The 27,121-nt window shown below is 48.6% G+C and overlaps 12 protein-coding genes across 12 annotated transcripts; 5 read left to right on the forward strand and 7 right to left on the reverse strand.

The window, feature by feature from the left end:
- Positions 1-7: 7 nt before the first annotated feature.
- MYCFIDRAFT_191606 (uncharacterized protein) lies at positions 8-937 on the forward strand (the record flags this gene model as incomplete). The annotated part of the gene is made up of 2 exons (XM_007934348.1): positions 8-79; positions 134-937. The coding sequence occupies 2 exons, from the start codon at positions 8-10 to the stop codon at positions 935-937; spliced, it is 876 nt and encodes a 291-aa protein (XP_007932539.1).
- Positions 431-1,661, reverse strand: MYCFIDRAFT_209393 (uncharacterized protein; the record flags this gene model as incomplete). Its single annotated transcript, XM_007934349.1, has 5 exons — positions 431-1,063; positions 1,089-1,097; positions 1,130-1,307; positions 1,332-1,412; positions 1,447-1,661. The coding sequence occupies 5 exons, from the start codon at positions 1,659-1,661 to the stop codon at positions 980-982; spliced, it is 567 nt and encodes a 188-aa protein (XP_007932540.1). The 3' UTR covers positions 431-979.
- Positions 1,662-1,708: 47 nt separating this feature from the next.
- MYCFIDRAFT_184262 (uncharacterized protein) lies at positions 1,709-3,866 on the forward strand. Its single transcript, XM_007934350.1, has 2 exons — positions 1,709-3,209; positions 3,264-3,866. The coding sequence occupies exon 1, from the start codon at positions 1,725-1,727 to the stop codon at positions 2,901-2,903; it is 1,179 nt and encodes a 392-aa protein (XP_007932541.1). The 5' UTR covers positions 1,709-1,724; the 3' UTR covers positions 2,904-3,209; positions 3,264-3,866.
- MYCFIDRAFT_43995 (uncharacterized protein) lies at positions 2,976-3,464 on the reverse strand (the record flags this gene model as incomplete). Its single annotated transcript, XM_007934281.1, has 2 exons — positions 2,976-3,209; positions 3,264-3,464. 2 exons carry the CDS (start codon positions 3,462-3,464, stop codon positions 2,976-2,978), a joined length of 435 nt encoding a protein of 144 aa, XP_007932472.1.
- A 7,500-nt stretch (positions 3,867-11,366) lies between the features above and the next one.
- Positions 11,367-12,397, forward strand: MYCFIDRAFT_212746 (uncharacterized protein). Its single transcript, XM_007934351.1, has 2 exons — positions 11,367-11,721; positions 11,784-12,397. The coding sequence occupies exons 1-2, from the start codon at positions 11,463-11,465 to the stop codon at positions 12,161-12,163; spliced, it is 639 nt and encodes a 212-aa protein (XP_007932542.1). The 5' UTR covers positions 11,367-11,462; the 3' UTR covers positions 12,164-12,397.
- Positions 12,359-13,618, reverse strand: MYCFIDRAFT_205551 (uncharacterized protein; the record flags this gene model as incomplete). Its single annotated transcript, XM_007934352.1, has 1 exon — positions 12,359-13,618. Exon 1 carries the CDS (start codon positions 13,424-13,426, stop codon positions 12,359-12,361), a length of 1,068 nt encoding a protein of 355 aa, XP_007932543.1. The 5' UTR covers positions 13,427-13,618.
- A 73-nt stretch (positions 13,619-13,691) lies between these two features.
- On the reverse strand, positions 13,692-14,344 carry MYCFIDRAFT_71082 (uncharacterized protein). The gene is made up of 2 exons (XM_007934308.1): positions 14,085-14,344; positions 13,692-14,033 (listed from the first exon to the last, which is right to left on the reverse strand). Exons 1-2 carry the CDS (start codon positions 14,248-14,250, stop codon positions 13,864-13,866), a joined length of 336 nt encoding a protein of 111 aa, XP_007932499.1. The 5' UTR covers positions 14,251-14,344; the 3' UTR covers positions 13,692-13,863.
- Positions 14,345-15,144: 800 nt separating this feature from the next.
- MYCFIDRAFT_65382 (uncharacterized protein) lies at positions 15,145-16,245 on the reverse strand (the record flags this gene model as incomplete). Its single annotated transcript, XM_007934302.1, has 1 exon — positions 15,145-16,245. The coding sequence occupies one exon, from the start codon at positions 16,243-16,245 to the stop codon at positions 15,145-15,147; it is 1,101 nt and encodes a 366-aa protein (XP_007932493.1).
- A 1,755-nt stretch (positions 16,246-18,000) lies between these two features.
- On the forward strand, positions 18,001-19,014 carry MYCFIDRAFT_212748 (uncharacterized protein). The gene is made up of 5 exons (XM_007934353.1): positions 18,001-18,042; positions 18,095-18,135; positions 18,188-18,212; positions 18,266-18,586; positions 18,654-19,014. The coding sequence occupies exons 1-4, from the start codon at positions 18,013-18,015 to the stop codon at positions 18,572-18,574; spliced, it is 405 nt and encodes a 134-aa protein (XP_007932544.1). The 5' UTR covers positions 18,001-18,012; the 3' UTR covers positions 18,575-18,586; positions 18,654-19,014.
- Positions 18,343-20,118, reverse strand: MYCFIDRAFT_209398 (uncharacterized protein; the record flags this gene model as incomplete). Its single annotated transcript, XM_007934354.1, has 10 exons — positions 18,343-19,014; positions 19,041-19,201; positions 19,228-19,363; positions 19,392-19,481; positions 19,507-19,560; positions 19,587-19,756; positions 19,780-19,950; positions 19,994-20,006; positions 20,039-20,071; positions 20,109-20,118. 10 exons carry the CDS (start codon positions 20,116-20,118, stop codon positions 18,650-18,652), a joined length of 1,203 nt encoding a protein of 400 aa, XP_007932545.1. The 3' UTR covers positions 18,343-18,649.
- A 610-nt stretch (positions 20,119-20,728) lies between these two features.
- On the forward strand, positions 20,729-23,101 carry MYCFIDRAFT_84001 (uncharacterized protein; the record flags this gene model as incomplete). The annotated part of the gene is made up of 1 exon (XM_007934355.1): positions 20,729-23,101. The coding sequence occupies one exon, from the start codon at positions 20,729-20,731 to the stop codon at positions 23,099-23,101; it is 2,373 nt and encodes a 790-aa protein (XP_007932546.1).
- A 139-nt stretch (positions 23,102-23,240) lies between these two features.
- MYCFIDRAFT_180566 (uncharacterized protein) lies at positions 23,241-25,850 on the reverse strand (the record flags this gene model as incomplete). Its single annotated transcript, XM_007934356.1, has 13 exons — positions 23,241-23,305; positions 23,361-23,492; positions 23,516-23,598; positions 23,627-23,645; positions 23,684-23,949; positions 23,988-24,066; positions 24,098-24,114; positions 24,142-24,258; positions 24,294-25,387; positions 25,417-25,648; positions 25,682-25,733; positions 25,776-25,795; positions 25,822-25,850. The coding sequence occupies 13 exons, from the start codon at positions 25,848-25,850 to the stop codon at positions 23,241-23,243; spliced, it is 2,205 nt and encodes a 734-aa protein (XP_007932547.1).
- Positions 25,851-27,121: the final 1,271 nt, after the last annotated feature.

The raw sequence follows: 27,121 nt of genomic DNA on the forward strand, positions 1-27,121 counted from the left end.
ACCCACCATGTTCTCCAGCAAGAAGCGATCAAGAGACGACACAAACGAGGTGCAGGCGGAGGATATTCCATCTGGAAAGGTGGAGTCTTGCATTCTGATTATGTACCCACGCCTTGCCACTGACACTCGGCAGCGAGCTCGAGCGACCACAGTAGCCTCGGCAGACAGCGACAGGTGGAACGACTCTGTTCTGAACACTCCCACCCGAGAGAATGCTCAATCAAAGTACGATAGCGACAATGATGAGGCTTCTTCGATGCTCTCTGAGCCCGGCAGTCCCCAGGATGCATCCATGCAATCAGGCGATGATGACATGAATCTCGACTTTGCTCACTCGCCTGAATATAATTCTACATCACAGCCAAAACCTTCACGAACCAGTCCATGGGGCCAGCGATTGAATATGACCAACCGAGTGCCCACTCCGGCGGTACCGATGAGGCCAGGTGCGAGTCCAGAGCGCATTCGGACTGGCATAAATCATCATATTAGGTCCCGCCACCCACAACAGAATTTCCCCAGCTCAGACCTCCTCGAAGTACCATCACCAATCGATGAAGACGAGGTTCCTACGCCGCCTAGTGCAGCGGAGGTCGCTGGATCACAATTGTCGATGCTTAGTGTCAGCGACATGGATATGGACGAGGACGGATCTCTACCCAGAATTTCGATCGACCCTGTTCGATCATCAAGCCGAAACACAAACAAACTAGACTCAGCCTTCGACTTGGAGCCCATGGATGATGCACCAGACCGTATCATAGTCAGGAAGCAGCGTCAGCGCAGCGGAGCCCTTAGCAGCGGCGATTCACCAGTGCGTGCTGGGCCAAGCGATATGGGCATCGGACCAAAGCGAGGCCTCGTGATGGGCTTTCGAGCAGACTGCGAGAAGTGCCGGATGAAGGTACCCGGCCATATGAATCATTTTATCAATTGAAGAATCTTCTAGGGAGATACCAGCGATTGCTTTATCAGAGATTTACAGCGACAGGCGCTGGCGGAGTTTCAGCATAGGCACGACAGCAACAGGATCACGAGACGGTGCAGCATTCGTTACTTGGGACTTTTTTTTAGCGTACTAGCATCACATAGCGAGGCTTGATTGCGTCAATCGAGCTAATGTTTACACTAGCCAGTTATCAGCCAGGCCATCCTCCACAGACGCCGCCGCTTTCAGAAGATTTCTGGGTTTTCTCATATCTCTGTTTGACCGGATCAACGCTCTAGAGAGCCTGAGGTAGAGGGTCGAATGTCTCTGGAATCGTCTTCCTCCTAAAATGAACCTCATAGGGTTTCTAGAAGCAGTTCTACGACACAGTCCTGCTCAATACGGTATCGTCGAGCGGCCATATCGGACCGTATCGCCGTTGTATTCAGGCAAGAAAGGAGAATCCAGAGTCGTGCCGCCCCCACTTCACTTGTCACCCCACTTCACCCCGCCTCGACCTCGACGACTGACAAAGGCTGATTTTTCTGATGAAGATGAGAGAGCTCGTGTTATTCCGGCGCCCCGGCGGCGTGCACCACTTTTGCAGTCCCGCTCCGCTCACATCGCATGAGACGGGAGCCTGCCCTGCCGATGCCGCGGCCGCGATGCCCCGATAGGCGGAGCTTTGCAAAGCTTGGGAAGCTGTTCCTGGCCCTAGCATATTTTTGATCATGTTGGACCACGCCTCCTTTCTGTAGGTTTACAGTCAACGCCTTCTACCTCAACTCCTCCGACAATGTCGAAATACCAGCTCAAATGGGGCATTCTAGCCACTGGCGGCATCGCCGAGTCCTTCTCTCGAGACCTTTGGGTCAATCCAGAGACAAGAGGCGTTACAGATATTGAGCACGTCGTCGTAGCTGCCGCTTCGTCCTCTTCAGCAGATCGTGCCAAGGCCTTCTTGAAAGAGGTGCGAGCTCCAGAGTCTGCAAAAGCATACGGATCATACAAAGAGCTGGTCGCCGACCCGAACGTGGACATCATCTACGTGGCAACACCGCACAGCCACCACTACCAGAATGCCAGACTCTGTCTGGAAGCGGGCAAGAATGTCCTCTGCGAGAAAGCCTTCACAACCAACGCCAAGCAATTAGAGACTCTGATCAAGCTCGCAAAGGAAAAGAATTTGTTCTTAATGGAAGCTGTCTGGGTCAGATACTTCCCTCTTTCCATCTATGTCCGAGACATCATCACATCCGGCAAGATCGGAACCGTCTACCGAGCACAAGCAGATCTGAGCATAGGTTTACCACCAGAGCAAGTTTTCGCCGACGGCAAGCACAGAATGGTCAATATGGATCTCGCAGGTGGAGCACTTCTCGATCTCGGAATCTATACTTTGACTTGGCTCTTCCAGACTCTCTACGATACACAGAAGAACCCGAAGGCTCCGAGCGTTCTCAGTACCATGAATAAGTATAAGACTGGGGTTGATGAGCAGACGACAATTCTTTTGAGTTTCCCAAGAGACGGTCTGCCTAATGCTCATGGCGTTGCTACGACGGGCTTCAGGACTGCGTTGCAAGTTAGGGACACTCCTGCGGTTCGGGCTCAGGGTACGGAGGGTGAAATTCAGGTCTTTTCTCCTGCTTTCAGACCTACTAAGACCAAGCTTGTGCTGAATGACGGAACGGTTGAAGAGAAGGAGTGGGAACACCCTGGTCCGGGTAAGGGCAGTGGATGGCAGAATGGATTTGGTCCTAAGAGTCATTGGAATGCAGAAGGTGTGGGACATGGTATGTTCTGGGAGGCGGATGAGTGTGCTTACGCTATAAGAGACGGGAGGAAAGAGGGGAAATATGAGAGTTTGGAAGAGAGCTTGGTTATCATGCGTGTGATGGATGAGGTTAGGAAGCAGAATGATATGGTGTATCCCGAGAAGATTGAGACGACGGAGTATCCTGTTGCTTTGTAGACAAGGAAGCAATTATAGAATGGCTGCGAAATCGCTCGCATGACGAACTTGTTTCATGCCAGCACGTGCAATTCAAGAGCTCTCCACCTTCGCCTTCAAATCCGCATTAAGCTTCTCAAACCCAGCTTTCGTACTCGAGCCAAATGAAGTCCACATAAGAGGCGAAAGCAGTCCAGTAAAATTCTCCTCTTGCACAAGAGTCGTATGTCCAGGATTCTTTTGACTAGGTCTAAACTGGTACGAGTGAATCCCAGTAAAGATATATGGTAAGCTTCCCCTCCACTCGAGTTTGGCAGGTGAGTTCTCCTGTACATATCATGTCAATACAGCGGATTCTTCCCGCCGTGCTTTTGTACATACCAAGACTATTGGCTCAAATGTCATGCCTTCACCGATGACTTTGAGCTTATCGCCGACATCTGCGGTCGTCTTTCCTGGTGCGTATTCGATGGCCTTGAAGAGTCCCTTGTGCCATTCTGAGAGCTTGGGGAAGTCGAGGAAGATGTCCCGGACTTTTTCTGGAGGGGCTGCGATTTCGATTTGAGTGTGGATGAGGACCATTGTGGGCTAAGGTGTTTTTTTTTGGAAGTTGGGTTTACGGTTCCGCTGTTTGGATATAGAGAGGCTTATCGCACCACTGTGATCTTGTGCACCTGATCGAGTGTCAAGATGTGGATCCTGGTGACTCTTTGCTTGCTTTGGATGCTTTGTTGTGTGTGCACTTTGTCAATCTATACCTTCCTTCTTCAAGATTCGAGCTGACAGGCGCCACACGAAATAGGTGTCCGTTTTTGATGTTCACGCTCTTCCTCCAAGTATTCGGAGCGATGTTATACGAATGGAGCTGATCCTGCTTACAAGTTGTAAGCTTTAGCGGCAAGACGAAGGATTCCAAGGTCCATCCGAGACAGAGATTCGTAGCTGCCGACTCGACTTCGGCCGACTGCCGAACGTTCGTCCGTTGCGAGCATTGCATATACGACTCCAACTTGCACAGTGCCACTGTGCATATGGATATAGTCCTCGTGTTCTTTCCTATGGAGGTCTGAGTCAGCAGGAGATATCGCCGTATGCCACTTTTGTTCAACAAAAGCATCGCGCCAAGACCCACAACGTTTGAACGAGCATGGCCGGGCGGCGTCAGCAAATGTCAACAAGCCAACGGCTTTCCAGATATCAACGAAATCCCTTGGCGGCAACCAATAAAATCAAGATGCAATAGCAGCTGGCGATCGCCATTCGGGCATAATAAGCTTGCGTTTGCCAAAGTCCGGATGAAGTGATGAGCGCCATGTATCGCAGCATCAAGGAGAGCCGACGACTTGAGGCTGCCTAGCTAGCTGGATGGGGAGACTGCAGGCTGCAGCATAGCACAATCTTGGAATTTATGTGGCCTTCCGCGAGGCTGAAAGTACACCCTTTCGTCTCTGGCTCCAACGGTCAGGGTTCGTGTAGATAGTTCCGGACCCCAAGAGGCATGAATCAATATATGTGAAGCCATGTTGCCACTCACACTGTGTAACGCGGGCGATGCACTCGTGCGATTGTGTGCTCAGTTGTCAGCCTGTACAGCCACCTCGTGAAATATCACGAGGCCAACAAACATTGATTATATTGTATTTTCTCTCTCGCCGGCAGCATAGGCTCGGCACTAAAAGATCTCAACGGTTGATAATCACTTGGCGGCGTAGACCATCGTCCGGGACAACATACAAGAGAAATGACGGCGATGAGAATGCAGAGGATGTCGAGGTGCAGCTCCAAGAGCGATATGGAGGCGAAGCTTCTCCAAGCGAGGCCAAGGAGAATTTGTATCGATACAGTACCCTTCCAGATCTGATGGGTATTGTAAGGGTCTATGGCCACTGAATAGACTGAATGGCCACTACACTAGCAGAGGTTATGTGGGTTTATATAGGTTAGCAAGGGTAGACAGGGGTTGTTACAAGGTATGTCTATCGGTTAACAAGGTAGTCGATAGCTACTTGTCCGATTATAGGTTAGACTAAGCGCTAAAGTAGCCCTAAATTAGCTCGAAACTACGCTTCTATAGTGCCTCTTCTATAGAGCCCTGTCTGCTAAGCTTATTATACTATATAGGTTGTAGGCCTCTTTTATAACCTTAGTTCCTTATAAAATAGGTAGAAGACTAGTATAAAAGGAGGCTAGTGCCCTAGCGGAAGCGACTAAGATAGCTAGATAGCCGCTAGGTACGAGAATTGCGAAACAGTAAAGGAACCGCGACTTCCGCGTCCCTATAGTAGTAGTTATCGACGCGATAAGGGGTACTTAGAGATTATAAAAGGCGTATAGAAGCTACTATAGATAGGATATTAATCTATTAACTACTATACTATAATAGAGCCTATCGAGGAGTTGCCTCCTTACTAGACTCCTTAACCTTCTTAGTCTTCTTAATCTTCTTAATCTACTTAGATTATCGGTCGACGACGACTTCTATAGCTTTAGCAACTATCGACTAATAAACCTTCTATACTACTTAGTTAACGTATACCTTAGAATACTCGCGAGGCTCTCGAGAACGGCCGTTAGCGCTATCGCATTATTCTAGCCTTTATACGCTACGCTATTAAATTTCTTCGCCGCTTTCTTAGTTAGTATCTAACGAGGATATTAGCCTTCCTTAATAAGCCGTATTCGACGGTGTAACGCGTTACTAACAAGCCGGAAACACTAACCCTTTAACGCGTTACATAGGGCCTACGTTAGTTTAGTGTACCTATTGCTAACCGTATTATTAACTTCGTTATAGAGTTAGTAGAAGGTCGTAGAGCTAGCTACGCCGAGATTAAAGAAAAGCTCGGTCTCGAGTGTTTAGTATCGACTATTAGGCGTTAATTAAACGAGCTTAGATACTATAGACGCGTTATAAGAAGGGCTCTATTATTAGACGCGGATATAATCGATTTAAGGCCTTAATTTAGTACGTAGTACCTCGACTAGTTAGATGCTAGTAGGACAATAATCTTCTTCGATAGTATAGCCTTTAGATAAGGTAGATCTTCGCGTATGTTTATAACGCATCTTATTAGTAAGGCATACGAGCCTAACTGCCTTAGACCTCGTTTCCGGCGTATTAAGACATAGTACTACTTCGCCCTTATTGCTAGTAAGTAGAAGAGCCGAATAGTCTATTAGGACCGTACTTAGGGCAAGATTAGTACGCGGTCCTTTATTAACTATATATTGCTAGAGGTTGTCCGCTTCTACGAGGAAGTAGCTATAAAGATAGCTACGTAGAGGGTAGAAGAAGACCTCTTAAAAGATAGCTTTAAGCCTTTAACCTACTTGTTTATCTACTTACTATTGTCTAGTAACTACTACCTTAGCAGCTATTACTAATCCTTAATAGCGCCTTAATCTATAAGGCTTGTATTACTCGAGATGCTCTTACTATAGCTAACGTCGACTATTGCTTAGATATATAGCTACTAAACTCGCCTAATCTTAACCTAATCGAGAACGTATAGGCTCTTATAAAATATCGGCTTAATAGCTAGTATAGATACCCTTCGAGCGACTAGCGGCATTAAGAGATAATATAGGACTATTAGGACTCGATTATAGAGGCGGAAGTAGAGGCGATTATAGGCTTATTCTATCGTAGAATAGTAAGGGTTATATAGCGGCGTAGACACTATACTAGATACTAAAGAAAGGTAGTTATTGTTTCGGTTATTAAGCTAGAATAGCTTGTCTAGTCCTTACTATAGAGATTTTAGCATCTTTACGTAATATAATAACAGGACATATAGTTAATAGACAGACGCTTAATTGGACGAGATTGCCTCGCTTGTATGCCTTCTTTTGAACACGATATTGCAGGGTGCCTTGTTATAGCAAGGGTTGGTTGTGGATACCCATGAAACGTGAAAGGATACTGTATAACTTATGGTTGCAGAGGACCAAAAGCATGCATCGGTATTTTTAGCTCCAGTGCCGTGCGCCGTGCTTGCGTGCCTTATAAAATTGAAACATCATCTACCCTGTCACTTTGACCTGCGCCATTGCAGCGCCAAAGAACACAGCGGATTCGACGGCGCGCGTTCGGCCTTCCGACATGATCTTCAGACACTTGTGTCGACCGTCAATCGTTGCGCCCTTTCTGCCATCATCGCTTCCGGTGCCTCTTGTTGGTACAGTTGCCCAGCTTTCAACCCATATCACAAGGTCGAGTGTCTTTTAGGATTTTGCATCATCCGCCCCAGTCCCAGCCCGACGCATTGGCATTCGACTCCGAGGGGAAAGCGCACGAGACCATTCGCAGATGCGAGTAGATCAACCTAGAAAGTAAATTCGAGGTAGCTTAAGCACACCCTATGGGTTCCGTACCACCCTGCAGAGTGCCCTATAACCACCAAAATTAGTGTACAAATCGGGGTATTGTAAACACCCCTTGTGCAACCCAATTACCTCGGATTTCTACCGTTCCGAACAGCCGTAATCGCTCGAAAACGACTAAGTCTACGCCTGCACCTTAGCACTACCACTTCTACCGCTTAGAAGCGACAACCTCTCCTTAGATCCGTCGTTTTAGTAGTCTAATTAGTATAGGAGATAGTATACGAGAGGATTGATCTATCCGGTACGGTTTAGGTAGTGCACCTACGTATAACCTTCTACGAGCGCGTTTCGAAGGTGTTATAGGCTTACTGATTAAAGGCTTCTAACGACGAGGTTTATAAGAGCTACCTAATAGCTGCAGTAGATCAATTAAAGTGTCCTTACTAGGCGACTATATAGGTAAAGAATGTAGAGCTATAGATAGTGCTATAGAAGGTAGCTCTGCTATAGAAGGTAGCTCTACTATAGAAGGTGGCTCTGCTATAGAAGGTGGCTCTGCTATAGAAGGTGGCTCTGCTATAGAAGGTAGCTCTGCTATAGAAGGTAGCTCTACTATAGAAGGTAGAAATAGCTCACTTAGTAAGGGCAAATCGTCTAGTAAGGAGGATAGCAACGGCTATTAATGCCTTGATGCCTCGTCGTTATCGTGTTAATCACTTTTGCTAGCGTCCTTTAGCAAAGATAGCGGCAATCGACTAATTAGCGTTAATTGTAGAAGGTCTGTATCTAAGAGGCTATTAAATAGGTCATCCTTAACCTCGTATAGTGCGTCTTCTTTACTGTCTTCGACCTAAGCAACAAAGCCGTTCTTATTAGGTAGACCGTAGACTAGCAAAGAATAGCCTTCGACAATAATGCGAGGCCTATATATATCTAGAAGGTTAGTATTAGTTGAGGCAACTGATAGAGGCGGAGTTAGCAATGCGGCTATATAGAAGACTAGTTGCCGTAACGGCCTATCGTTAACACCTCGCTACTTAGAAGTACGATAAGGTGTTAATTTGGCCTCTTTAGCGCCACGTTTAAACCAGTCGTTTATGTGATCGTTTATCAACTTCTAGTTTATTAAGGCGTGGTTAGTTATCTACTATAGGAGGGCCTCGTATTGCTAAGCGTCGTTTAGATTGGAAGCCTACGCATCGTAGAAGCGGAAGAAGGCCTGTATAACTGCTTCTTGTATAGAATAGAAGTATTCCTTGACTCGGCGCTTTCGTAACACTCCTAGAGCCTTATTAATATCAACGTAGGTCGCTTTACCTAACTAGTTGTCGTTATCGATAACAAGCCTAGTATTATACTACTTAGGGTGTATAAGATTGCTATTTAGACCTTGAAAGCGGCTCTTATATAACTGACAACGTCGTAGCGTAAGAACACTCGCACTAGTAATATAGAAGCGCTAGATATGCTTGCAAGGCAGGTGATAGCTATACTAGAAGTAGCAGAAGCATTTAGTGCATACGTCGTCGTATAAAGCAGGTAGAGCCATCCGCTAAGCAGGCTTGTTATTGTCTATATCCTTATAATACTATATAAGCTTATTAGCTATCTTCTTCTGCACCGAAAGTAGTAGGTGTTTGAAGGCCGGAGTGTTGTATTTCCGCTATATTAGCAGCTAACCGTAGGTATCGACAATACCGTTTTGTCGTACGCGCTCGCGGATATAATCGTCGAGTTGGAATAGGTGTATTATAAGGCCTAGAAACAGTCAGTTGTTGTTAGTAGTTGTAGTATAGAAGGGAAGAAGAATGTAGTCGAAGGAGCCGTTCTAAGGAATTCTAGCTATTCTAAAAAATGCAGAAGAGGGCTTCTTTTATATAAATTCGGACAACATTATAAATAGGGGACGAATACGCACCTCGCAAGCTCTATTTACGCATCTAACGCTTATCTCGGCGCTTTAAGTGTACGTAATAGCCCTCTAGTAGACTAGTTGTTCGAACGGCTATTAAAAGGGGATCTCCGAGCCGTGCCTAAGTCGCCTATCGATCGCTCTTAGAAGCTATCCACTTCTTCTTTAAATAGTCCAATTTCTCGACCGCCTTTAGTGTATTATAGCTTAGTAGGTCGCTCTATACAGTCTCAATAAAGTGCTAGCATTCTTCTTAGTCTCTTACAATAAACAATGCGTTGGTTATAGCCTTAAAGGTAGTTAGAAAGCGCTTAAAGTGCTTCTCGAGGGTTTTGATAAGATGGCGTTAGCAGAGGCGCTAAATAATGCTACAATCTACAAGGCCTTAACTTATACCGAGTTGCTTACTCGCTAAGTCGTTAGTAATCGACTATAGCGGTATCTAAGAAGACTGTTTAGTCCAGTTTAAATCGTCTTAATCTTTAGCTTTACTAGAACAGCCGTCGTTAACGTAGAAGTGCTTCCTATATCTATCGTATTCGCTAACCTTCTTAATCTAGTCGGATTGAGCTATTTCTTAAAGGGTTGAGATTGCTATCTCAATTAGGTATACCTGCTCGTAGTCTAGAAGGAAGTGAGCCGCTAGAAGCTATTTAAGGTAGTTATTGCGGACGTAGACTATCGACAGAGGCTATTTCAGCTTATTCGTACAATAGGTCGAGTCTAATAGAAACAAAGACCTATAGTTGCGAAGGGCTCGAAGTTGCTAGTTAGAAGCCTAAACAAGGCCTCTATATAGCTTTCTATTAAGTCTACGAGACTTAATTATTCGTACGAGGCCTCGTCTACCGCTGAATTTAGCGCTCAAGTAGTCGTATACCTGCTAAAGTTAGGCTATAACCCCTATTTCCGCACTATCTCTTCGCTTATTACTTAATCGATAAAGGACTTCTCGATTAGCGTTACTAACGCGGTCTCGAGTAATTGCTACGGCGCTAGCGTCGTGCTATACTTGCTTCTGTTTAGGCCGTCTCATTTCTTCTACTAACTAAGCGACTAACGTTGAGCCTAGAAACAGGTTAATATAAGGTCTGTAAGGTGCTAAGAATCTACTTACTAGCTCGAAAATCGAGTATCTCTTTCTATACGGCCTTTACACTATCATTAACTACTAGACTATCGACAAACTCGAGACTATACGAATAGCACTTATTTAGCGGTAAAAGCATTACGTAAGCCGGTCTTACGACCGTCAAACTATTAGGTAGACTACGTAGTACGCAGTTATCGAGAAACTCGCTAAATTCGGCTCTTAGTCGCTTCTCGTAGACCTCGATAATAGTTAACTTCGCGCGATAGTCGAAACAAGGCTTCGTATACGCTATACGCTTCCGCTAAGGCCTCTTACGCATTTAAGCAGTTACAACGACTTCTAGAGCCATTTCCGCGCGCTAATAGTCTATATAGCGCTTATAGATGCGACACTTAAAGCTAAGTCGTCGATATAGTCGCCTATTGCTATTATTCGACAGGTAGTTTAGCCGGTTCTTGCAGTACTACACGTTCGATACGAAATGGCGGTATTCGTCGTATTCGAAGCCTTCTATTCGAATGCCCTTATTACTACTAGTAGGGTAGAAGAATAGGCGCCTTCGATCGTACAGATTTAGTAGAAACGGGCTCTCAAACTACAACAATACGCTTAGTACGAGATTATTACGGTTTACGAGATATACGTACCGGCCGCTTAACTTCTAGCTTACTAAGCAACAACTCTACATCCTTAGGCGATAGGTGTTTAGCGTACGAAGGCTTATACATAATAAAGAGCGTGGAATTAGCGATAGTAAGGTTAAAACAAAGGCGGCACGTAATACGAGGAAGAGGTAGAATAGGTCGATAAACAAATAGGTGGAAATGGTCTCTAGATAAGGTCTAGTTTGGCTTCATTGTAAGCAGGCCTATACTATGCTATTACAAGGCTTCAAATTGGCTCGAAATTGGACCTCTTAGCGGTCTATATATAGCCTATTAATAACCATAGAAGTGGACAAGCGCCGTAGCAAACCTAGCCGCCGTGGCGGCGCGATCTACACCCTTGTTTAGGTTGATATACTTATATCTACTTCCAGCGTCTTTATGATTCGATGCCAGCACCGTCCCGAGTCTCCCGAACGTGAGATGAACAACACTTCATCTCCCTTCCGATAGCTTCTTCTGAACGAGAAGATCACCTCCTGTTTCTTGACCAATCTATTATTCTAGGCTTCTTTCGCTCGTTTTCGAAGACACATCATCTAAGATAGATCATCTTCCAGCCTTTCGACTTTAGATCATTCACAATGCACGCAATCTATACCTCGATCTTTACCCTCGCGGCCTTCGCTGTCGCTCAAGACTTGACGGACACTACTCAGGCCATCAAGTTGATTCCAGCATGTGCTATTAGCTGTTTCACTCAGGGCATTACCGCCACGACATGCGGCCCGACTGACGTGCACTGTCAATGCACAACCGGAGCAGCAGATGTCGCCAAAGTGGTCATACCATGTCTGTGCAATGCCATGGCAGACAAAACTTGCAGTTCTGATGAATTGATGAGTATGCCAGATCACAGTGCCTCAGAGCCCATCGACTGCATTAGCTAAATTATTGTCTCACAGAGGCCGCTGACGCTACCACGAAAATCTGTACCGCTGCACTGGCAGCTAAGGGCGAGACGTTCAAGTCTACATCTCTCGATCCTTCCATGTGCAAGTCCTTGAACAGTGCTGTGGGTGGCTCGACCCCAAGCTCGACAGCAACCGCGAAAGCAACCTCGACGGCAAGCTCGAAAGCAACCTCGACACCAAGTCCTACTGCTGGACATAGTGGAGGAAATGCGACTAGTGGTCACAACGACACCACCTCCGGCCATGCTGGCAATTCAACATCCACTTCCAAAAAAGGTTCTGCTCCTGCCGTGGCTGCTTTCGAGAGCTTCAAACTGCTCATCTCGTGTGGTATGCTGGGTCTTGCAGGTGTCGCTTGGATGGCTTTGTAGAGGCTAGAGTCTTGAGAGAAGGCGCTGGGAGGAGTGATACTGGCGGCGACGCTGACACATGTCCCGCTAAAAGTGCGAATTTGTCCCTCGCAAATGAGTCTTGTAAACACCCACGTTTCGTAGTTGGATGTAGCGCTGCATGATTTTCCTCACTTTGGGTTGCAATGGCTGTTCATAGATTGTCGAAAGCCTTCCTCACTCAAGCGCCTCCTCCCATTTCTTGCTCCAAGCAGTAAACTCATCTTCCTTCCCACTCCAATCCAACCTGACCAACGCAGCCGCATCTTTCGCCTCCCTCACACACTTCTCCAACTCCTCCTTCGCCCCATCCTCATCCAAATCATAAAACTTACTAATCAACTCATCAACCCCGTTCTGCACCACGGACAACCCCATCAAAACCCGATCCACAACCTCCACCTTCCCCATCTCAACCCTATACTCCTTAAACCTCCTCTTCCCAAGCGCCGTATACAAAAACACAACTTTCTTCAACCTGCCCTCCGCCACTTCCACCAACTCCTTCAACTCCGGCCGATCCTTCGGCATAGAATTCGCCGCATTGAAAATCTCATCCAAACTATCCACCTCTTCCCCATCGACCCCCTCATCATCACTCCCCAACAATTCATCCCCATCATGTCCCTCAGCGTCTAAATCCGTCCCCTCTTTCCACTCCTGCAACTCCGCAATCGCATCTTTGATCGTATCGCGATACTGCTCCGCCTTCTGCACCGCCAACCCAGCAATTCCCATATGACTCAAAGCGATCAGAGCATCGCAAGAATCCCATACTACGCCTGTACTACTCAAAGAATCTCTCGCGGTGGAAGATCCCGCATCATTCCCGTTCGAAATCGAATGTAGTTCGGTGAGGAGATTTTGGATTTCTAGGAATACGCGTTTAATTCTGATGCGGAGTTCGTGAGAGATTGTCGTTCCCCAGATGGATTTTTCTTGCAGCGTGCAGATCTGTGAGGCGGAGAGCATGGCGGGGAGACATGTTGAGGATAGGTCGCGGAGGACTTTTGTTATTGCGGTGGGGGTGAAGGGTTTGTTGATTGCGAGGAGGGAGATTTTTGTGGTGTGGGCTTTTAGGAGTTTGGCGGAGTCGCGGAGGACGTCGAGTGGGTTTGGAGGGTTTTCGATGGGGTCGATTTTGGTCTCGGTGGTTGTGAGGGTGGCGGAGAATTGTTTGAGTAGGGATTGTGTGGTGGATATGAGGTCTTGTAGGGTCTTGAGATCTGCTTGTGAAGGTGCCATGATTGTGGTTGTGGTGAGGAGGTTGTTGAAATTATTTGGAGGTGGAGTAGGAAAGTGGGATCATTGGTACGGGTAGAGAAATCGTAGCGCGCAGATCTCGCCATCAATGTCCTGGCTGCACGTCAACTTATGCCTGTCAACTCAAACTCGACTTCATCTGGACATCTTGCTCTTATAAGCGGTGTCTTTAGTTGATGGCGGCGAGAAATGAGGTTGAGTCACCATGGACGGTGTACACGCAAGTCGGAAGGAAAAGTGGTTCAATCAAGTATTCAGTTGTGAATTGATGAGCTGATTTGATGGACCCATCCTCCCTCATGGTATCATCGCAAAAACCACAGCAAACTCCATCGGGCTTCTCACTTCGGAGCCGGGTCATAGCATTTCCTCAACGCCAGTCCAATGATAACTATACAGTCGTGCCTCGCAAACCTCAATCAAGGGCGGCGAGTGGTGAAGTCGGTCTCAAGCTCGCTGGCAGCACTCTCGGTTCCACCGCACGAGCAAGAGTCGGCAGCTCGCTTGCCACAGGCACAAGTCGATCCGCTCACTTTCGCATTCTCAGTTTGCTTGCGGCTGCAGGTGCACTCTCCGGCTGGACGTTGGTCTATCATTGAGTCAGTACTGGCGTTGGCAAAAGATCTTGGCTCGTACTTACTGCAAGAGCATCGAGCACCGACAACCTTGTTCTCCGTCTGAGCCTTCTCACAATTGCAGTGCAGAGCAGCCTGCTTGCCACAGGAGCACGTTGCCTCTTTGGCGCAGATACAGCCTCCCTCACGGCCACAGCATGTTGCTGGAACGGCGGCTGTTGGTGCAGACATTGTGTGGTGGTTTCGTTGATATGTTGGGTTATTGAAGTGTCGAAGGGTGATATTGCTGATCGATGTGCTTGATCCAGTGTTTGTCTGGGTCGAGTTGAATGTCGAATATGCAAGAGGAAGCAGCCAGTGAGTCGCTATAAATGCTGTTTGTTCTCAATGATGTAGACCGATTTGAGCCGTGATTACCTCACTTCTGATTGGTCAATTCCTTCCTTGTCCGTGCGGCAAGGAAACTTCACCTGACAGCCTCGATCTTTCGATGTGTCTCGCCACAAGTTCCGGTCCACTTTCGCTGTCATATGCATTAAGCTCCCGACGATTGGCTCATACGCTTGTCCAAGGCTGTCACCAACTGTGGTGAAAAATGATGACAGGTTTGCTGGTGTGTTCTTCCACAGACCTGTATCGCATTGAGCTACGCCACAGCAGGCGCCATAACGACCACAACAACATCAACAGCGGCGGCATACGTTCGCTTTGACAAGAAACTTTAATGGAGATGAGTGTACGAAATTTCCGAATGTTGTCTGCTCGAACGATTTTTAGAGACATTAATAGGTTGATCCCAATGCCAGATGCGGTACGATATGTTCTTTCCAGTACATGTACTCGACCCTGTCAAAATTTGAATAACATACCATCCAATCTCGAAGTCTACACTTTAGGCCCCGGCCATCGCTCTGGGTGGGACTGGCATTGGCACCGACGCACGTTCCTGCTGGGAAGACGTCCAATGATTTGCCCAGTAGCAGGATGAATCCCGAGTGACTCTTTGATGAAGGCTTATAGATATGGCATTTCCTGGGCCTTTTTAAACATGATTGGATCAGAGATTCTTCGCTCACCGAAGAAGGTGTATCTGATGTAGGAAGAGAGGCTGGCACGCACTTGAACCTAAGGAGATGCGACAGGAAACACAGGCCAGTTCCATTCTCCTGAATCAGCCAAAAGCTGTTGGTCAAGCCCTTCGACTCCAGCAGAGACATACAAGAACTTCGAAAAAGCAGCCTTGGAGCCATAGCTGAAAGGCGTCCCGCCCGGCACAAAAGCAACATCGCCTCCCAACAATGTGGCAGTCTCATTTGCAATAGTTAGGTCAATGGCTCCCTCAACGATAATCAGCACCAAATGATCAGTCAAGTTCCACGTCGGCGAAACAGCATCTGGAAATCTTCGACCCAGCGTTATGGTCCCTTCCGTGAAGGTTTGCTCGCCTGTGACTGGGGTTACGAAAGGCTGTACGATCTGATATGCGCCGGTGGAGTTGTTGAGATACTTCGGCCCCCAGTTTAATGCGATAAAGTATGGCGAGCCAGAAGAGGATGGAATGTTGTTGTTGCCATCATGCCAAATTGCACCAGCGGGTCGACTTCCATTGACGAGGTCTCGAGGCGGCGTGAAGTTGAGTGCTGCATGTACATCGAAGGAAGCCAGTTGTGAGATGATTTCGGCAGGAGTGCCAGAGCCAGCATCGCCGCCAGAATCCACAGGAGTGTATGGTGTTTGTGTCTCGTACGAAACGTTCTGAGTGGCCAGGAAGTAGAAAAGATCCTCGAAGCTTCCAGGAGCTACAACTCCGACTATTTCTGTGTCCGGGTCTAGAGTCTGGAAGGTGTGAGTGGTGTCGACGGGCACGCTACCAAAATCGCCGGCCGTCAGCAGACGTGCTTCAGTGTCATTGCATTTGTGTGCCCAGAGCTGAACGCGACCCTTAAAGCAGCAGAAGTTCTCATGATATTTTTCATGGATGTGTGGCAGAACACTAAGGTCCCCAGACTCTGGCGCGCTCGTCATGAGAATTGTGAGCTTGTTGCCAGAAGAGGGACCTGTGACCGGGAATCGAAACGTCTGAGAACCAATGGTGAGGGCATTCGCATTCGCATAATGTTCGATAACATATGGTCTCACGGAGCTTGGAGCTTTGTCTACCCATAGAGAGGCTCGAGCGGCGGGCGCAAGAAGGCAGAGAGCCTTCAGAACCTTCGAGTAATGCATTTTGGCTTAGGATGGCTGGTTTCAAGACCGCGACTTGAGCGAGAGCTCTGCTGATACAAGAGGCATATATATCCTGTGGACGATATGGCGAGGACCCGAAAGAAACGTGGCAGATAGTGTCCCAAAAAGGCCATTGATCCCCATAACGAATTCCTCGGTTAAGTCCGACCAACTGAAGTCGAGCAAGAATTGCTGTTAAATTCCGCGCACAGCCTATTGGATCTGATCGTTTCGTGCAATCAGACCACTCACTCTAGTCGAAATCTTAGTTTTGCCGACGAATGCCGGAGTCTTATTCCAGGGGATCTATCTACAGAGTGTGTACGGGGAGTCATATGCATTCGCGGAGCCGGTCGGAGACCAGGATAAGGACCGTGTCAACATCTCCTAATCGTTGTAACGGATCTACCTTTAACGAATAGGCGGGAAGGAAACACTACTGAGCGGCTTCGCGAATGCATACGACACCCTGTACGCGTTGGAGTGCTAGCTAGTGATGGGGTCCACCAACCTATGGATGGTGTACACGCTCTGTAATACACTATATATACGACCCTTTTAGGCGAGCTCGTTGTGTATCACTGTATACACAAGGCGGAGTTATCGGATACGCTGATATCCCGCCTACAACCCGCCAAGCTGCTTAATGTTGCTCGGATATCCTAGTATTCGGGCATACCCGATGTGTATCCATGAGTGTATACCAGTATAATATACGATGTACACAACTTCCATTTCTCAGGGGCTGTAAAACCACAACACTACTGCTAGCCACTAAACGTCAGCGCTATTCGTTCAAACCCATGAAAATGCAGGGATTCCGGATTATCCAGTGTTACTCCGATTCGTATGGACTCCGTATAGATGTCGTTGATTGTCACAGGAATTTTTCAGTATCGTACGCTACTGCGAGACCGTGGATTTCAACAATATTCATCCTGGAGGAAGCCTCCAGGGCATCGAAGAGCTTGTGGAGGATTCCACTTCGCTATACCACTTTGCGCATCGAGCGTATTGGGGCGGTAAGCTGGTCAGCGATAGCGGTGGACAGCAATTGTTTGATACGGTGAAGCCTCCCATCGTTCCAGCAGTGGAAGGCAGAAGTGAGAGGCTCTTGATGGCGGGAATCGTGAATTCGCCGGGAAGTAGTCGTCAGTAGATCAAATTAGGGCTTCATTCCGAAGCCGAAGACTCCTTCACTTCACATTTCGGGCGTTGCATCTGCTTGGATATTGAATTGCCGTAGCCTGTATCAACTGCAGTGGTGATGGGACGATGCCTGATGTTCTCGGAAAAGCGTGCTTCTGGAAACTCGGATGACGCACGATCTTATCAACAGTTACAGATCGCAGGCAGCCGCAGTGGTGAGAAGGAGGCGCTGCTTCTTCGCGCAACCGAGCATGACGAGCGTATCGTTGGAGTGGCGAAAGTCTGCGTCTTGAATTGCCTTCTTCGATGAGGATCAGGCTGATCTCTCGGGAAAAGTCGTGTTACGTGCGGTTGCCAGCACCAGGCGCCGCGGATGGAGTGAATCACCACGGCATCCTCAAGTCCAGCAGTTTGAATCAAGCTGTATATGAGGCATTGATGAGTATACATGAGTGAGATATTGGCGTGGCGGTTCCTTGTAAGGCTGACCGGAAGTCATGTCAAGGTTTCTGTTTGGCGGATCGTACCGAAAACTGCCGATCGCCGACCCCCGAGAGATCTTTCGAGGCTTGACTTTCTTCCATACCAGCTCTTTGCCTCCATTTCATTCGTTTGATCATGGCGCATCGTATAGTGACACAGGTGCTCGTGAGTAGCTTGGGAAAGACTAGATGAACGAGACAGAGTCTGACTGCTGCAGGTCACCGGCGCAAGGGTGTTTGGACGAGCTTTTGCAGAGGCGTAGGTGTAAAAGATCTTGGATTGCTCCGGCAGGATGTTGACATTCGTGTAGATATAAGCAAGCATCAGCGTCGCAGGTGGGATTACCGTCGAACCCCCTCAGCCAATAATGTCCTGACAATGTGTGCAGAAATTCGCCCAACAGAACCAAACCTCCGCGAACACCCTATCCTCAGCTGGCCTTACGTTAGACGAAGCCTGCAAGATATTAAACGTACCGCCTCCAAAGGCCGGGCAAGCAGATTTAGGTCGCGTCCACGATCGCTTCAAACACCTGTTTGATATGAACGATCCGAAGAAAGGCGGGTCTTTTTACTTGCAGAGTAAAGTCTTGCGAGCACGGGAGCGTTTGGAGATGGAGGTACGTGAAGCGCAAGAGGCGGCGGAGCGCGAACAAGAGATCCGAGAAGGATGGAAGCCGAAGTTGTACAGAGATTGATGCGAGATCATGGTACGTTGAGAATGCGCTGACTGGAATCGGGAACGTATAGGCGCAAAGGCTGAATTCGCAAACTCAGCGAAAACCACCGAGTGGCGAAGCAGGAGCAAGCAGTGAACAAGCACCACCGAGCAGTTGACGACTGGCGCAAATTATATATACCCATATGATCTGATGGCATCGCGAGGCGTTTGGGACGTGGAGCATTAGCATTGAAAACGGGCATGAAGAGTCAGTAAGAGCATGATTGGAATTGCGGATTCGAAATGACCTTGATAAAATCTCCGCTCTGGCAGCAACGTGCTCTCGAAGCGCAGGGCAGGGCAGTGCCCAGACTTCAGGCGTGAAAGGCTGAGAAGAGCTGTATTGATATGGAGATAGAAAGAGGCCGATGTATAGGGGTTGATACCCGTTTCGAGCAATCAGCACCTCGTCCAAAGCTTTCCAGCAAAAATCTTCGAATCACAGATTGCCAGTCCCATCGTGCCGGCGCCCAAAACGGTATATACCACAACAATGAGACGATGGCTCCCACTGGCGACTACCGCTGCCATTAGAGCTACTATCACAGGATGCATCATACCGGAGATCATCAAAAGATCACCTGGCCAGCAGCCACGATTTCTTCTGTGCGCCGCGCCTTCGCCGAGCACGCCTCCGTCAAGGCCGGATAATAGTATGGACCGACGTGCATCAGAGACAAGTTCACTGCAATACATACTGCTTGTGAGCTTCGTGAATTGGATGGAACAAGTTCCTGCCCTCGAGCAGCTCTAGTGCCTTGGAAGACTTAGTTTCATCAAGGAATGTAACAAACCGCAGTGACATACCATGATTCCAATCGACCAAACATCGACTTGAGCATCCCAGGGTATACCTAGCAAGATTTCCGGCGCTCGATGAGTATCTGGCATCCACCAATCTTTGTTCACGTCCAGTGCCGATCTTGACGACCCAAAGTCGGTCAAGACAGGGTCCAAAGTGAGCTGCAGCATCGAGACTGGATTGCCACGAGATGGATAGATGGGGTAACTCCCGTCATATACTGGCGACGACGGTTCGACTGCCTCTTCTTCCTCGATTGCTCGGAAGTGCTCAATGTCGCTCATCTCCAAAAGCACATTCTGAGCAGTGATCTCTATGGCCGGTGTTAGCGGAGAGACGGAGCGTTTGGCATTCGTACTTGCCAGTGTGAATAATGTCACAATCGCAGACGTATAACGATGCATCTTCTTTTGCTCCCAGTGTGCTCGTTGATTGGTCGCAGCGGCTTTTGCGAGAATTTGGGGTGATCCCAGTAAAGAAATTGTTGCTGGAGATCGATTGGTAAGGGATGTTCTGCTTTTTCGGAGTGAGTACGAGCTTTGGAGGAGTTTCTGATGAACTCTGCCCAGCCTATTGCTAAACTAGAATAGCAACTCAAGAACAGACGCTCAATGTGCGCATGCATTGATGGCGCCCCACGCAAGCCGTCGGCCTTTGCAGTAGTTCTCCTGACTTGCCTTTCGCCAAGTGAGTTGTTGTCCTCGGAGACCGGGGATCATGGCTGAGGAAGTCGCCGGCAAGTTTGCGGCCGAGCCGGGTGAGTGGTGATCATCTCATGATACTTAGTGTGACCGTGCTTTGCCATTCCGTATAAAAGCTGCGGAGATCACATGCGCGGGACGCCACGTCATTTGGGTTTTCGGAAGTGAGCGTGCGTGAGCGTGCAGCTTCGCTTCCCTGCAGGATTTCTTGAGCTTCTTTCCAACGTTGACTCGGAGCCAACCTTGGGCCAAGTCTCCACGAAGAGCTGCTTTTTACACCGACACTGGCCTTATCTGCTGCACACAGAAGCAAAAACTCGTGGGCAGTTGCTGACCGTCAACACTCAAAAGCTCAGCATCCGAAGTCACGCCGCCTATCGCAGCTGATAGTGCAGGGTAGCGGCTGCCATTGTGAAGTCAGCGTGGGGCGCGACTGCCAACGCGTGGAAAGAAAAGAACTCACCGAAAGGAAAGCTTCGATCACTCACTTCATACGTCTTCTCACCTCGCCTCTCACTTCGCCTCACCTCACCTGCACGCTCTCTTCGACCCCGCTATACCACCCTCTCCGAGCCCTTGATTCTCTTCGCCAACGCGTTGACTCTCACAGAATTCTCGGAGCGACGACATGGCGCAGATCACGCTCAGTCCGCCGTCGATGCCATGGGGCAGGAAGCGAATCGCTGTTATGACCTCTGGCGGTGATTCCCCTGGTATGAGTGCCACGGTTCGAGCCGTAGTGAGGCAATCGCTTGCATCAGGCTGCACGGCCTATGCCGTCTACGAAGGCTACCAAGGATTGGTCGACGGTGGACACATGATCAAGGAAATGGTATGGGAAGACGTGCGAGGCTGGATCTCGGAAGGAGGCACTCTCATCGGTACGGCGAGGTGCAAAGCCTTCATGGAGCGAGCCGGGCGTTTGACTGCAGCCGACAATATGATTGAGCGGGGCATTGATGCCCTGATTATTTGCGGTGGAGACGGCTCACTGACCGGAGCCGACAAATTCAGGGCTGAATGGCCAGGCCTTATGGACGAGCTGGTCTCGACAGGCAAAAGAAAGGAAGAGGATGTGAAACCATACAGACATCTCAACATTGTTGGACTGGTTGGATCTATCGACAACGACCTCAGCAGCACAGATGCAACGATCGGCTGCTATTCCTCCCTGCAACGAATTTGCCAATCGATCGACTACATCGACGCCACTGCACTCTCACACCAGCGCGCTTTCGTGATTGAGGTCATGGGCAGACATTGTGGATGGCTAGCACTGATGGCTGGTGTTGCATGTGGTGCCGATTTCGTCTTCCTTCCAGAGAACCCACCTTCAGAAAACTGGCAAGATGAGATGTGCTCCATCGTACGCAAGCACAGGCAGATGGGCAAGAGAAAGACCATTGTGATCGTGGCCGAAGGTGCTCACGATCGGAATTTGAACCACGTGTCGCCAACCATGGTCAAGGACTTACTTTCGAACAAGGTTGGCCTCGATACCAGAGTTACCACACTCGGCCACGTGCAACGTGGTGGACCACCATGTGCCTACGATCGCATGTTGGCGACCCTGCAGGGTGTAGAGGCCGTCAAGGCCGTGCTTGATGCCACCCCAGAAACACCATCACCTGTGATTTGCATCACCGAGAACAAGATTGTACGGAAAGACCTTATGGAGGCCATTCGACTCACAAAACAAGTCGCAGTTGATATTGCCAACAAGGACTTCGATGCCGCCATGAGAGGTCGTGATGCGGAGTTTGCAGAGTTCCAGCAGGCCTTCGAGATCACGACAGCCACAGACAAATCCAATATGCTCCTTCCGCCAGAGAAACGAATGCGGGTCGGTATTATTCACGTCGGAGCTCCTGCTGGAGGTATGAACGCTGCTACAAGAGCTGCCGTCGCATACTGCCTGACCAAGGGACACACACCTGTGGCCTTGCACAACGGCTTTCCTGGCCTCTGTAGACATCACGATGATCAACCACTGGGCTCTGTTAGGGAGGTGAGCTGGCTAGATGCCGAAAACTGGGGATCAAGAGGTGGCTCTGAAATCGGTACAAACCGTGGACTTCCATCCGAAGACTTCAAGACAGCGGCTTACTGCTTCGAGAAGTACAAGATCGACGCGCTTTTCCTCGTAGGTGGTTTCGAGGCTTTCACTGCCGTGTCTGAGCTTCGGAAAGCGCGCGAACAGTATGAATCGTTCAAGATCCCAATGGTGGTACTGCCCGCCACTGTGTCAAACAATGTGCCAGGAACTGAGTTCTCAATCGGATCGGATACTTGCCTCAACGCTCTGATCGAATATTGCGACTCGATCAAGCAGAGTGCCTCCGCGTCGCGTCGTCGCGTTTTCGTGGTGGAAACGCAAGGAGGTGCCTCAGGATACGTCGCTACCCTCGCCGGTCTTTCAATTGGCGCTCTTGCCGTTTACACCCCAGAAGAGGGCATTCACCTGAAAATGCTCGACCAGGACATAGAATTCTTGAAGAAGCAATTCGCTCTGGATAAGGGCCATACGCGGTCCGGGAAAATCATCCTCCGTAACGAGAAGGCTTCAAAGACGTACACGACTGAGATCATCGCCAACATCATTAAGGAAGAAAGCGGTGGCAGATTCGACTCCAGATTCGCTGTGCCTGGTCACGTGCAGCAAGGCGGTATCCCATCGCCTATGGACCGTGTCAGAGCTGTGCGTTTTGGTGTCAAGTCACTGCAATACCTCGAGAGCTTCTATGGGAAGTCTAAGGATGAGATTGCGAACGACGACATGTCCACAGCCGTCATCGGCATCCGAGGTGCCAGAGTCAAATTCAGCGCCATGAAGAAAATCGAAGAATTGGAGACAGATTGGAAGGATCGTCGACCCAAGGACGAGTTCTGGATGAACCTTATCGATGTTGTTGACACGCTCTCCGGCAGGCCGAAGGCGGGTGGCAGGAGTCCTATTCCTGGCAGTCCGGCACTTCATCCTGTGACGTCGAACGGTAGGTAGTGCCAGATGAGTTTTGACTCCGCGGTGCAGAGCAGTTGAGTGCTCGAGCCGTGGCTTTCCGAAGCGAGAGAGTTCGGAGTCTTCATGTTAGATATGAAATGGTTTTTACGAGGTATTTGCTTTTTTATGATGATGAAAATTATGAATATAAATCAAATACATGATGGATGCGTGTCATGCCAATTCCAGAGCTTTCTTTCATTACTGTACTGTTGATGGCGCGGAGTTGACGCTAGCTATACATCTATAGGTACTAAACGCAGGCCGCATGGTCGAGCTATCGGATCGGATGCCGCTCCCATTTCAGTACTGAATTCATTGTCTGGCTGTCCATTTCTATTCTGAGAATTCGGCCGAGCGAGCATTTCATTTCCAGTCGCACAGTATAGAGCTTACAACACTTCCTCCCTGCACTGCAAAGCCCTGCGATTGAATTGGTCTCGCTGTGCAAGACTCGCACAGTGGGAGGAGTTGGTGTAACTCTGAGATTCAAAAATCTGGACCTTTGTAGAGACGCCGAGCTACATTCGGCGGAGAGTCAATCCTATATTCAGGGCTCAATCGATCTTAGGTAGTCCTGACCGCATGGCATGATCGCGCAGCTGTAGGCGCGGCCGCATCTCCTCATATGTACTTGAACTGCAAGCTTGTTTCTCCGGATATCCATGCGATCGGGCGACTTTCCGTCAGCAAGGCTCCTGACATTCAGCGCTGATATGCTGCCTTGGACTCTTTTGCCCTCAAATACTCTCGCAGAATGCCCAGTGTGTATGGCGGGGCTTTGCTGCTGCGTATACACCTTTTCCCTCGTGTTCATGAAGCTGATAGAAACATGTGAGTGGAAATTCCTAGCTGCAAATGCGAGGCAAGCCGTTGGCCGCAGCACACCGGTGAGGCGGCGACATCCTTGCGAGAGACTGACTTGAAGGTCCGCGCAGCGGAAAATATTCCACTTCCCTGCTTCGCTGACGATCATTCACAAGCCGGCATAGTGACTGCTGTCTGTAATTTCACTTGCGCAAACATAGCAGAGGTTCCACGTGTGCTGAATGATTGCGCAGCTTAGTCGATGTATTTCTTCATCGGACTGTAACGTGGTGAAAGTGTGTGCGCCTGTCTCGCACGTTCTACCGCTGGTCATGGCATCTTGACCTCGCCTCTGAAGGCAGGCTCCTCATATCGTCCCCATGACCTTTGAATAACGCTCTTAATTCCGCCAAACGAACGACGGGGCAGAAGGCGTTGGATTTCTGAAGCGGATTTACCTTCGCAATAGTACCTCTGGATCTGGTGCAGCTCGCTGGGGGACATGAAGACATCGCCGTTGAATTGCTTTCCTGTGGTTTTGGCATGGGAAAAACGGAGTCGTACTTGGTCTGAACTTCTTCCCAGAATCTTGCCTATTTGACCCCAAGTTTTCCCTTCCTCCACGAGTTGCTGAGCGCGATCAAATTCATCCTGCGTCCAAGGCTGCAGGGGCTTGGTACGTCTCCGCGGAGTTGAAAGGTTATTCTCACGTCGTACCTCACTCAACTTGTTCCTCACGCTTCCAAGAGGCCTCCTCAATTCAGCAGCGAGGGCTTGAATCTCGTCAAGTCTTACAACACGTTCCATGATCTTGTGCAGCCTCTCAATCTCGTGCTCTTCCCATGGTTTGCGCAGAGTCCGGTGACGCGCTTTGACTGGCCGTTCAAGCCTGTAGATCTTGCTGGATACGCCCTGGTGTGAACGTTGAATTCTATCCCCGATTGAACGCAGAGAAGTCCCTTCTTTCCGCAGACGTAACAACTCTGCTATATCTTCTGGGCGCCATGGTCGCCATGGTCGCGGTCCCTGTGGTAGTGGATTCCGGATTTTACGCACCACACGTTGGTACGGAAACTGGAGTCTCTCTGCGATCGATTTGAGAGGCAAGCCTTGTTCACGCAGATGCAAAAGCTTCGCTACATCTTCTGGGAGCCATCGTCTCTTACGAGCCGGTGCCGGCGTTGACCAGCTATTTAACTTGCACCATACAGCATTGTATGAAAGTTGAAATGCATGTGCGATTGATTTGATGGACCGTCCTTCGCCGCGCAGACGAAACACCTCCGCCGTCGCTTCCGGGGTCCACCGCTTTTTGGGACGCTTTTGCTCTGTGCCCTCGCTGTACAATCGTCGCTGTCTACCGTAGAAACTTGCAAGATGGAAGGATGAACCGCGAGTGGAAATTTTCGACGCTGTGTTGCGGAAAGCGGCCAGGGCGGAGGGTTTCGGAGATATTGAAGATGCAGACAGCCACCGTGTCTGTAGCATCGCTAGTCAGGACTCAAGACTGCAGATGCCAGATGGTCGGTCGGTACAGATGCGAGGTGCAGCTGTACACGCGCGTGATGGCCTGAAGTCGGCCCGGGAACGAAGTCTTGGCAACAACAGCGTCCCATTCCCGCTGGCTCCTTCCTCGAGTGATCAGATTGTTTCTCCTTCGGCTTCATCCAAGATACCATACTATAGTTTGGCCAGGAAGGAGAAACACCCCTACATGCACCGCTCTCCTTCCTCCCGTCTCTTTATAGCATTCGCCAACAGCCCCTAAGCTACTCCGTCAATACCAATGTATCTTTGTGCCAACGCTCTGGCTTGCAGGTCTTCACTTTATCGCATGGCTCCCGATGTCGTTACCCGTACGCAACACTTGTATATTCCGAACGGGTCCTGGCAACGAGATAGACAATCACGACGCAAGCGTCAATTGAGTCGCTAAATCCATCGACACTCTTATAGCATTGCTATCTCGAGGTACGATCGAAGCGGCATTTCGAATAATAGCTCTAAGCAACTCCTATATTACAACGGTAGATAATAGGCTAATTATAGAAGAAGACAGAAGTTAACTATATAGTACAATCCTATGCCATTTCTAGTGACATTAAGATAACATTTTTAACCTTTATAGAGTATCGAAAACCTTAGATTTAAACTCCTTATACGCTATATACTAGAAGAGCACGTATAGAAGTGCTTTCTAGCGAGAAGATAACTAATATCTATATTAGTCCGAGTAGGTGTCGAGCAGGCGAGATAATAGAGTCTTCTTTATATAGATTACCTCTATCTGTTAAGGCACGTAATTAAGCGAGGAAACAACTCAATTGCGTACGAATCTACGAAGAGGTTGAAGGCCCTAGAAGCCTATATCCTCGTTACTACGGCGACTGTTTGCCTTAGCAAACAGAGCAAGTAAATAAACCTTTGTCTAAGGCAGCTATAGTATATAAGGGTAGCTAGCCGTAACACTATCGTCGGCCTTACTAGTACTCTAGCCCTAGATCGAAGACAAACGGAGTATAATATTCCTCTCGGCGAACCCTTATACCGCCGTATAGACTTAACTAGCAATCCTAATATATAGTATGCGAATAAATCGCGCGCTAGGATAGTAGTAGCCCTCTTTCTCGACTATATCGACCTTAGCAAGGATAGATGTTAAGACGGCGTCGTAGAACCGGTCGTCTAAGATTCGCTCGCCGAATATATAGAGGCTTACGGAGAATAACTATTTAGGACTAATATCGGGTTTTATTTTAGCTATATAGCTAATCGATATAGGCGGTAAGGATTTCTACCTCGTTATCTAGTAGTTAGATTATACTACTCTAACCTTCTTTCTATTTCTTGTCTAGCGCTGCGGGGAAGAATAAGGAATGCTCTCGCAAATTATCTTCGTAGACTGTAAGCTCGTCTTTGTTCTTTCCGACGATAAGCTTAATAATTAGGCTTATATAGCTGCTTACTGTTAGCATTATTTGTAAAAACTGCGTAGAGGCTTATTTACTGCTTGCGTTTTGCAGTACGCTCTTCGTTAGTTATATTAACGGCCTCGGGCTCCCAATCCGTAACTTAGAGCTAGAAGTCTAGATAAAGATGAGGATTAGATACGTAGATAAGTCTAGCTCGAGATTGCAAAACGTAAATAGTTCTATCGCGCGTAAATGGTTCGCAGAGGGTAGGAATTGCAAAGTGGAAGGCAAGGAGAGTAAG

This window comes from Pseudocercospora fijiensis (genome assembly GCF_000340215.1).
Source record: "Pseudocercospora fijiensis CIRAD86 unplaced genomic scaffold MYCFIscaffold_19, whole genome shotgun sequence".
In the NCBI taxonomy this organism is placed as follows: domain Eukaryota; kingdom Fungi; phylum Ascomycota; class Dothideomycetes; order Mycosphaerellales; family Mycosphaerellaceae; genus Pseudocercospora; species Pseudocercospora fijiensis.